General features: G+C 49.4%; 1 protein-coding gene across 11 annotated transcripts in view; it reads right to left on the bottom strand.

The window, feature by feature from the left end:
• Sctr (secretin receptor) overlaps nucleotides 1-10,606 on the bottom strand; it is a 72,134-nt gene that overhangs the window by 27,378 nt on the left and 34,150 nt on the right. For 9 of the 11 annotated variants that reach the window (XM_010632296.2, XM_010632306.2, XM_010632300.2 and 6 more), the window contains 2 exons: nucleotides 8,617-8,724; nucleotides 3,673-3,776 (listed from right to left, as the gene is read on the bottom strand). In XM_010632296.2, the coding sequence (XP_010630598.1) occupies nucleotides 3,673-3,776; nucleotides 8,617-8,724 (212 nt within the window). The remainder of the gene's footprint in view (nucleotides 1-3,672; nucleotides 3,777-8,616; nucleotides 8,725-10,606) is intronic. The other 2 variants (XM_010632302.2, XM_010632305.1) reach the window with 1 other exon arrangement.

The raw sequence follows: 10,606 nt of genomic DNA, 5'->3' as shown, positions 1-10,606 counted from the left end.
AAAAAAAAAAAAAAAAAAAAAAAAAAAAAAAAAAAAAAAAAGAAGTTGACTTTTGAATTTATCTTTCACTTTTCCAATCCTTGGATGAGAAAAAAATTCCCTTCACTGCTCAATTGGTGCTCGACTTTGTTATTGATTCCACAATTCTGAGAGGGATTAAAATAAAAAACTTATAATATCTAGACAATGTCTGGTGTTTGAGAGACTCAGTGTAGGGTATTTTCCCCCACCCTACTATCTGCCCTTTGAAATGAGTGAGCGGAAGGGATGGTATGAAGTCTGAGGCACGAGGGAGCTGCTAACAAAGCTAGGCCCACTCCAGTTACACTGATGGAGCGCTGTGAGCAGCTGGCCAGGCTGGAATGTTGCGAATGCGGTGTCCAGGTCTGGACGCGTTATTTTAAGAGGCACATTAATAAACTTGAGCATTGCAGCAGGAAAGCGACTGTGTTATCTGAAGAGTACAGGAGAAAATACGGGTGTGTTAGACCAGGGAGGAAAACAATTTAGGGGAAGAAGACAGTAGAAAGATTGACACGTACGAGAAAGGCAAGACTTCATGTTCAAGTTGTAATGGGAAGTAGCAAGCAACTTTTTATTTGGAGTCACCAAGGATAATTTTTTCTTTGTTCTTTTTTTTTTTGTACTACTGGAATTTAGGGCTTCACACGAGCTAGGAAAGTGCTCTACCACTCAGCTACATCCTCAGCCCATAACCAAAAGTATCTTTTGACAGCAAGAGGTTATGACGGGGTGGTGAATACATAACATTGAGCTTCCCTCTGACCCCACTGCTCTCCCAGAAGCCAGGAGCCTCCTCTTAGAGATGAAGAGAAAAGGCTGGAAGACATTGAGTTGCTTAAGATGAATGGTTCCTATTATTTGAAACATCAAAGATCTGTGAAATGTCAAAAACTGGGGATCAACATGTTATCCTATAATCTTGCCACATACAGGATGAACTTCATAACTAAGGGTGTCAGCTCCATCCTGGACCAGCCTGTATGAGACCGAGGAGGCTCAGCATGACATGTGTGGAATGTTAGGCTGAATTCCTACACTGTCCTGTGGCTGTGGTCACTGCTGGCTGGGTGGCCCAGGAGGAGCCCTGCTCCCTGGACTCCTCATGTGACCCTTGGATCCTCCACTCTTAACATCTCCAACTGAGGACTTAGGGTCCAAAAGCTTCTTCAACAGTCCCAGAGTTAAGTCCACAACTTTGCATTACCTTTGTTAAATTTCAGCCCCATGATTTGGGATTTGATGGTTGCAACCTCACCACAGATGGTGCAGTTAAGGCACCAGGCTCCATTATTTCAAGCTGACTAATCTAAGCCATATGTTATCATTGTGTGGTTTTGACAGATATATATCATAAAACCTAAAGCTCTTTGGGATCTTCAGTAGTTCTAAGGGTGTAAAGAGATCACAAGGCCAAAGAATTTGAAAACCACTGGCCCAACCTAATCATAAATCCCATTTTTCTGCCAATGATTGGTTCAGAGGTGGGTGGGTCTAAATCACTTTGGGCCAATGAAATATGAGGATGGGCTTCCTGGGGTTTGGGGAAAGTAATATCCCTGCTCTTAGAAAGAAACCAGAAAAGGCTGTCCCTCCAGGCAAACAGGAATAGGGATATCTGTGGCTGCCATTCATCGTAGTCATCTTACAATAGGAGCCCCAGGATGCCACCACCAAGATGGTAAAGAGATGGAAATAACCTGATCTTTGGTGAATTTGCCATGTTTCTTCATCAAAGAATCCTAAAGCCCATTTTCTGTGCTCCCTGATACATGAGTCTCACTTATTAAACCAGTTATTGATTTATTTGCAGCCCAAAGCATTTTGACCCTCCATCCTGCCACCCATCCTAAGAATACTACTTCTTAGATTTATGGATTTTAGCTAAGCCTTCATATAGACCAACAGAAATGGTCATCAGTAGAGAGCAGAGCCCACTGGCCAGTCCTCTAAGTCTGGATGTGCTCCCGATTACTCCTGTTGAGTCAGCTGTTAAATTGCTCCACATTGGCCAGATCCAAAGGCCTCTTGTATTTTCCCCAAATAGACTAGAAGCCTTGGGAGGGAAGAAACTGCATTATCCTCTGCTTTGGACCCCTGCCTACCCTTTCAGAGAGGACAATGTGGATTGACTAGAAAAAAGGCATCTTAGAAAATATTCTTAAGTGGGTCTGCCACCCAACTTTATCCTTTCTCAACTTTGATATGCCTTTTCCAAACTTCTCCAACAACCCTCACCCCTGTCTAAGAGACAAACAACCTTCTGTCTCTCCCTGCATGCCCAACTGGCATTTAGCTATTGAAACAGCTTAAAGGTGCACCTCCTAAGGGCCTGCCCTTTAACAGTGAGGGGACAGAAGCTAGAGCACCCAACATGAGCTCTTTGGGGGATGAACTTGGTTTAAGTCCTATGTCTGCTACTCTATGAGCATGTTCCTTAACTCTCTGAGCCTCAATGTCCTCATCTGCAAAATGGAACTTTGCAATGAACAAATGAGGATTTAATGTAATTTATATAAAGCAGCTATCACATGGCAAATGTAAAGAACAACAAACTTCAGGGCCAGGGATCTATCTCCATGGTGCCACCGCCTGCCTTGCAAGCGCAAGGCCCTGAGTTCGATCGCTGGTACCAAAAAAAAAAGGAAGAAGAAAAAGAACAACAAACTTTGGTGGGGGTGGTTTGCTGAGGATCAAACCCAGGGCCTCAGTCATACCAAGCCTAACAACAAAAATTCATCAGACACTTACAAGGACCTGGAAATGAGTAAGATTTTCTTGTCTGTCACTGCAGGACAGATCACCCCTAATAGGTGCTCAGGAAATCTTTGTTCAGTGAACGCATGTAAGCCTCCGGGAGCTCACATTTTAGTGAGACGTGGATGCATATGGCACAGGCTTCGCAAAAATGGTAGGTCACGTGCAACACTGGCACAGCACCCAGAGGGGATCTTTCCTCAGGGAAAGGGGATAAAAGGGCTGGAGCTGATGGGCTCAAGTAGAGGCAGGAAGGACGTGTAAGAATCTGTCAGGAAAAGAGTATCAGGGAAGTGCTGTCCACAGAGGGCCCGTAAGGGCTCACAAGTCCATATGAGCCTCTAGAGACAGGGCTGTCCTGGGAGGGGGACAAGTGAGCCAAGTCCATCCCTGAGGGTGGCCCTGAACAGGAACTTCTGAATTTCAGTCCACAGCTCTCAGTGAGCACAGATTATGCATCTCGGCACATCCCTACGTTAAGTTGTTGGGTTCCCTTGACCAGTGTGTGCAGTCAGAATTATTAAGTCTATTTCCTCAATGAAGAAACTGAGGCACAGAGCAAGTAAGCCTTCTCCAGCTCCACCAAGGACACACTAACCAGCCTGGCTCTGAGCTACACAAAGCTGCTCTTTTGGTCTAATGAATAAAGCACCCCAGTCTGTGGTGGTACATGGCAAAGCTCACAGAGCCCAGGGTCCTCCTGAGCTTCACCTCCAGGAAAGGAAACCATGGCAATGAAGTGGGATAATAGGCCTGGGTGAGTGGGAGGTACGGGCTGCAGATAGCCCCCAGGCCTTGACTCCTGCCCGTGCTGGCTTCCCCTGTCCACACTGAGGCCCTGTAAACCCACAGGTCCCATTCCAGCATTGAGGGGGTGGTGTTTGACAGGCTTACCCGCTTCTCAATAGAAGAGTCATTCACGTTAACCCCACAGGCCAGGTCAGGCCTGGGGAAGGTTTCCGACCAGCCATCCTGCGTGCAGTTTCGGAACAGGGAACCTGTGGGTGCCAAGCATCTCACAGGTGAGCAGTGGGGACCAGTCACTATATTTGTATTACAGAATCTACAGTAACAAGTAAGTACTACCATTATTTTATGGCTAGGGAAACTGAGGATACAGTAGTTAAGTAATGTGCCAAAGATTGCACCCTAGTAAATGAGGAAAGGAGATTGGAACCCTGAAGCTCCAAGGCCCATGCTCCTACCATGCACTAAATATCAATCCCCTTTCTTACTCTTCCCTGTGCTTTGCCAGAACCTGTCATGTGACAGGCCATGTTACAGGTGGTCCCCAGAATATCTGGGGTGGTTGGCAAGGATCTGGCCACTTCTACAATAAACTCTTCTTAGGCTCTTGCTCTCACAAATACTGCTCCAGAAAGGAAGTTCTGTTTTATATCTAACTCCACACCATGCTCACTTGGCCATTGAGGAACCATAAGAATGCTACTGAGATAAGCCCTTCCAGGCAGCTGCTCTTCACAGGAGGGACAGCATAATTAGTCCATTAGCCACAATACTGAGGCCCCCTGTTGAGACAACTGCATTTCTGGGTGCCCTATACCCCAGCACAAAGTTGCAGGTGACCCCCTCTCCCTAGATGAGCAGTGGTTTCTGGCCTCCTGGGTGGGAGCCCAGAGTCCTTGGGCATCTACACTGGCTGGTTGGCTAGACAGGAAGGCAAATGAATGAGACTAAGGGCCTATGCCCAGCTCTTCTGATGGAGAGCGGACAGGTTTCCCACTGCAGCTGTGTGAGTGTTGGGGGGCTGCTGGGGATCAAATCTAGGGCTTCATGCTGCTAAGCACACTCACTACCCCCGAGCTACACTCCCACCCCTAGTCAGAGCTCTCAAAGCCAGAGCCCAAAGATGGGGGCAGGAGCTGTTGGCCTGGTGTCCCTGGGAGGAGTTACACTCCTTGCACCAAGTGATCCAGCTGCCATCTGTGCCCTGTGTCACCAAGGAGGACCAAAGCCTGGTTCCTTGGCTGGCTGGTGAGGGCACCACAGAATGAGGTCCCCAAGTCTTGTACACAGGAGCTGAGCCCAGGGTTACCTTAACAACCCCAGTGTGTCTGGCATGCTCCTCTCCCCCAGACCCCAGGGGCCAGGCCATCAATTACAAGGGTCAGGATCAAGTGGGCTCCATGGAGCTAGAGAACACAGCTGGCTTTTCTAGAGCCAGCCACTCTGCTCAGCAATTTATGTATGCACTCTGATCTAATCTTGTCTGTTTTGCAAACCAGAATCTATCCCATCACCCACTGGCCTTCTCCCTGTGGTCCCAAGGATGGCTTCTAGACCCTGGAGACCATGTCCTTTGGGCTTTTCCCAGTTAGTGAAGTTTCAGGATACCTAGAGCACAGGTCTAGAAATGGCCAGATCTGAGTTCAAAACTCAGCATTGCCTCTTAGTGGCTGTGTGCTCTTACACGCATCACTTCTCTGAGCCACACAGGAAGGAGCATCCACAGTGCAAGGGTGAGTAAGGTCCATGCCAGCACCTTCTCTTCTGAGCTTTCCAAAAGAGGCAGGAATGGACAGGAAGGCTTGGAATTAAGGGGTGGTAGGTTTGGAAAATTGAAACAAGGAGCTAGGCTGTCATATGTGGGTTTGTTAAATGGGAACACAAACTCCCTTGATCTCGGGGCTAAAGATATCCAACAGTGTCTGCTTAGAGGTGGCTCTCTGTGCTCTCAGCCCTGAGCATCCCGCCTGACTATTTGGGGCCTCTCTTCAAGTTCCCAGTAGGATTCCCAAGAGATCTGCATGTGACCCAAACCAGGTGCCCGGAGCTGCTGACAAAGCAGCATTCCCTCACCTAGTGCCACACAGACCCACCTGCAGGACTGCAAAAGATACGGTTGGATACTCTCTGGGATCCCTGCCTACTTTCCTGCACATAACTCCAACAAGTAAGGGATCCTTAACCCGACACAGGCCGGTGTACACCCCAGGGGACCCCTAAAAGCAGTCGGTATGTTTGTATGTACCCACGTGCAGTTTGAGGAAGAAACAATCTAAAGACTGGATGCGATTCTCAAGTCTCCAGGACCCAAACGAGGTTAGGAGCCGTTACTGCTAACAGGCCAGACCTCTGCTAAGCTAGAGGTGACAGAAGGCCCAGGCCCAACTCTGCCCAAAAATGTGTGTTTCAATAAGGAACACTGGAAGGCCAGCGCCCTTTCCAGAATAAAGGAGTGCATGCTAGAGGGAGCACTGCAGGTCTCCATGAGAACTATGTGAGGCGGAATGCAGCCCTACGTTTTCCTCACACAGACGCTCACCCTGTCCTGGCCCACACAGGCGGTGCCCTGGAAAGAGTCAATTTATGAAGTTTAGAATTTATTTTTCTTGAACACCACCTTGTTTTGACTGGGCACTCCTCTCCAGGGTTGGAATTGGAGCTGGGGTCGCCACTAGGGGTGGAGGGTGGGGAGGGGGACGACTTTCCTTCCCGATGGAAGATAAGGGGAGGAGTCTTGTGAGAGTCGACCTATGGCAGGGAAGGCTCTTGATGACCGGCCAAGGCGGGCAGGTCCTGACCTATGGTCTTGGGTAGGCAGCACTCAGAGGCCAGAGATGAACAGAACAAGACCATCCTTCCCAACACCCCAGGAGCTGGGCCCAGCAGTGCTAAGTAGCAGGGCCTCGGGGTGGACCTGCAGACCCACAGTGACACTGTGTGGTAGACAGATGAAACAGCAGCAGAGGCAGGCACAGCGACCCCAGCTTTCATTCTCAAGCATACAAACAGGGACCAACCATCTGGTCCCTCCTTGGGCCACGGCAACCTCAGGAGGGAGACAGTGGGATTCTGGCTAATAAGGCAGGTGGGAATTAATCAGTTCACTAGTTAGGTCTGTGCCAGGGCCGGCACTTGGTCATCCGTGTGGCGATGGCACAGGGTTTGCCTAGTCCCTCTGCAGAAGGCTGTGGGCATTGAGGGAGGGAAGACCAAGGCACTGTGGCTCTGGGGAAGCTTCAAAGCCGGGCTGGGAAGGAAAAGCTTCAAGTTTTTTCTGGTAGGAGAGAAGCCCATGGATGGAGCACTGGGCAGGAGTCAGAAATAAGGTCTGGCCCTGGCCTTGCATCTATCCACCCTGCTGCTCCAGGTCAACCACATCCTCATAACATCCTGTGGCCTTAGCTCCACAGCCCTGGACAGATGAGGAGAGGCCGTGCCAGAGGTAAAGACGGTTGGTAAGTTGCAGGTATTTGTGATGGGAAAGAGGCAGAGTTCAACGGGAAGGAGAAGGGCAGGAAAAGAGAGCGGGGGAGAATGGCTAGCACATTTGCAAGCACAACAGTACAGGATAGGGATTATTTATCCCCCCCTACACACACACACACACACACACACACATTCCCCCCCTCCACACACACACACACACACACACACACACACACACACACACACACAACTTGTGGGCCCTGGGAGAGGAGTGTAGATTCTTCTTACTGTAATTCTCTAGTATACGCAGCCACACACGTGCATATGAATGCTCTTGCACACATACACACAGACTTAAATAGCTGCTGTAACTCACTGTCTCTCAGCCTCACTCAACACCATGCAATACAGGAATGTGGGGGACCAAGAGTGGACACGATTCAACCCCACTCTTCCACTCACTGATTTGGTAACATTAGCTGCTGGAACAGACAAAACCCTCAGATCTCAAATCCTCCATATGATGTTGCCCCACATAAAGTCCAAAATGGCATCTCTGATTAGCAGGCATGTGGTGACACCAAGTTCCTGCATCTTTTCACTGTGGCCTCCAAGTGCAGGTCCAGGCTGGCTGGCAAAAGGACCCAGGGGTCATACCGGGAGGCCGAAGGCCAGCCTGACAGGAACACCCCTCTGCCCACATGCCTTCAGCCAGAACTGTCATACAACGATGGCACCTACCTGCCGGGGACATGTGGAAATGCAGTTCGGTGGAATGCTACTCACCTCATGGCCCAAGTGGACCACTGTCACCCAGCATCAATTTTTTTTTAGCTATAAACCAGTGAGGGGTTCTTTGACTTGCTCATGTGAAGGGACTTGTTGAGTGTGGGTTTCCCACCCTGTGTGGGTGAGGGAGGAAGCAGCAGAGCCAGGCCAGAGCAAGCAAAAGATAACAAAGGACCTCCACCAGGGGGCGGGGAAAGGGCATGAACCTATCCTGCCTCCTCCAGGGCCACCCTGATCGGGGGAGCCTGGACTTACATTGACTAAGCCACCAGGGGCAAAGCACTGGTTTTGGAAATCAGTGCTTGAGCTTGAGTCTTAGTGTTTCCACCTGTTGCTGAGAACGTTAAGGCAACTGCCAAACCTCTCTTAGTCCTTGTTTTTTGTTACTACTCTTCATGGGTCAAATGATTCGTTGTGCTTGAGAAAGAAAGATACGTGATGTACAGGGGTTTGGTTGTCACTAATGAGCCCATGTGTATGTAAATGACTGGCAGAAGGCATAGAAGAAGTGACCATTCCTGAAGGCCAGATTGTTTGGCACTGCCAGGTGGGGTCCAGTTATAGAGGCTGAAGCTGGGGCCTGGTTGCTAAGGAGATAGAAACATGGAAGGAAGGAGAGGCACTCCCAAATGGGGGTCAGAGAGATGCAAATCCAACTTCTTTAACACTTTCCCCAGGGCCTTGCCTCCTGCGCACTTCCTTGGGAGAACTGAGCCTCCTCCCTACCAAGGTTACCAATCCCCAGCAAGCATCCCTCTCAGCACTTCACCCAGTGCTTGTCCCCTGACAAGGCTCTGGGTCTCCTGTGCTAGGCTGAGGCCCCACCCAGGGGCCACCCCATAACCTCTCACCCAGGCCCTCAGGCTGAGTGGTTACCATTCCTGCTCGTGAGCATCCGGAGGAACCTCGGGCACTCCACTTCCACAGTCCGTCCTGGCGCGGAGGAGGGCCAGCAGCTCATGTTGTCCCACAGCCCTGCACAGCCTGCAGGGAAGAACACAGCACCAGACTGGGATGCGGCAGGAGCCACGGGGGCCATCGCCAACCTCTTCATCCCCATGCCTCTTGCCTGCTCAGGTTGTCATTAGACACTTCCAAAGTTCCCATTAGGAACTGATGCCAGTGGTGTTTAATGAATGTTCACGTTTATCTTTGAGGCTGGGACCTGCCAGCTTCATGGGAAGCGCTTTGTGCTGAAGCCACAGAGGAAGGCAGGAGCTCATGGTATCTGGAATAAGGCCGTGTGCAGGTGTGGATTTCTCTGGACTAGAAGGTGGCTTCGGCTTGTCGACAGCAGTGGGCCTCCCTCCTGAATGCATAGTACAACCAGCTGGAGATCCTCACAGATACACATAACCCATCCGGCACCCACGGATTCCAATGGACTTGGTCTGGGCAGGGTCAGGGGTGATATCAGGGTGGAGCTTTGCAGGTAATCCTGATATGACTCTTGTCCCTTAACTCATGAACTTGAGCTTGCAGCAGCGCTACCTAGAAGTCTTGTTATGATATGGATTGCTCAGCAGGTGAGGGGTGGGGCCTGAAAATGTGCACTTCAAAGAAGTCCTCAGGTGAGGCTGCTGCTGCTGCTAGGGGACCCACTTTGAGACCCACTGCCCTGGTCACCGCTGTACACTGTACTAGTGGTAGGAATATTGTTGAGGGTGCTGCTATCTCACTGTGTTCACTTTATGAAGTGTGCTCCTGCGCACTCAGTGAGAAGGTGAGCTCCGTGCAAGCAATCAGTATACATCTGTCCTTCCAGACACTAAGTCTTGAAGCTGGTTTCCTCTTTCATTTTTTTGGCTGTTAGGAAACTCACAGCCAGATTGCTGGTTTGTTTCTGATAACTGGAAGATTTTGAAATGAACGAAAATGACTACTGGGTATCTTTGATGCAGAAGTAGGCATTGTCTAAGAACAGCCTTTTGCATTCTCTGACTCTATGAAGTCCTGGGCCTTTTACTGTCTTTGAGCAATGTCACACTGTAATTTGTAGATAATTGATACCTATGCAAAAGGGCTTTGTTCACAGACATACAAACAATCACAGTCCACTCAGAATACAACTGATCTCAGTTCTCTCCCCTTGTATTCAGCCAACTTTGCATACACTTATAAATTCTTCTTACCATTCTGCCGTATATGTGTGGTACTTTCAATTCACTTATGAATCAGCAGAAATATCTTTCTGATTTCCTCACCAATTAAATGAAATGTCAGGCAGCTATTGATTTTATATTTGCGTGTGTGCTATGATTATGTCCTTAAGCATTATCATGTCACATAACCACCCACCGATTCTCCTGACGTTGATCTCAGGGCTTAGGAAACCAGGGAAATTCCTTCCATGACAGGCTTCTGGTGACCCAGGCCACCACCATTGAGGACAGGTATTGACAAGACAAAATGGGCTGAAATGATGCCCATGAAGGAAGCAGCAGTCACGCTGAACCGCTCTGGGGAGCCCTGCACAGCTGTGCCACCCCAAAGTCACTGAGAAAAGGGCAGGACTCTCAAATCTGGCAGCCTGATAGCCAAGCTTGATGCCCTGGCCATTTCCTTTTCTCCTCTGAGATAACAAATGCCCCATCCTGAGGTTGTCAGGAGATGATCACAAAGACCATATGCACAGCCTGCACCCTGTGGGTGGTGGTGAATGGCAGCCCCTTCTGCTCTCATCTTCCTTAGGCTGCTGTTTTCATCCTAGCAGCTGGAGGATGGCCGGATGGTTTTCTGAACTGCAGTTTTCAGCTCTGTGGACTGGGAATGCAATGGGCTACAGCGTTATTGGAGTGGTGAGAGAGCAAGTTCCCAGTTTAAAAAGAGCAACATTTCTATTTTCAGTCATGAATCCAACTGGGCT

This window comes from Fukomys damarensis, unplaced genomic scaffold (genome assembly GCF_012274545.1).
Source record: "Fukomys damarensis isolate Sample0158 unplaced genomic scaffold, DMR_v1.0_HiC HiC_scaffold_29, whole genome shotgun sequence".
NCBI lineage: Eukaryota > Metazoa > Chordata > Mammalia > Rodentia > Bathyergidae > Fukomys > Fukomys damarensis.
The sequence above is the reverse complement of the archived record's forward strand: the minus strand, read 5'-3'. Positions and strand labels throughout refer to the sequence as shown.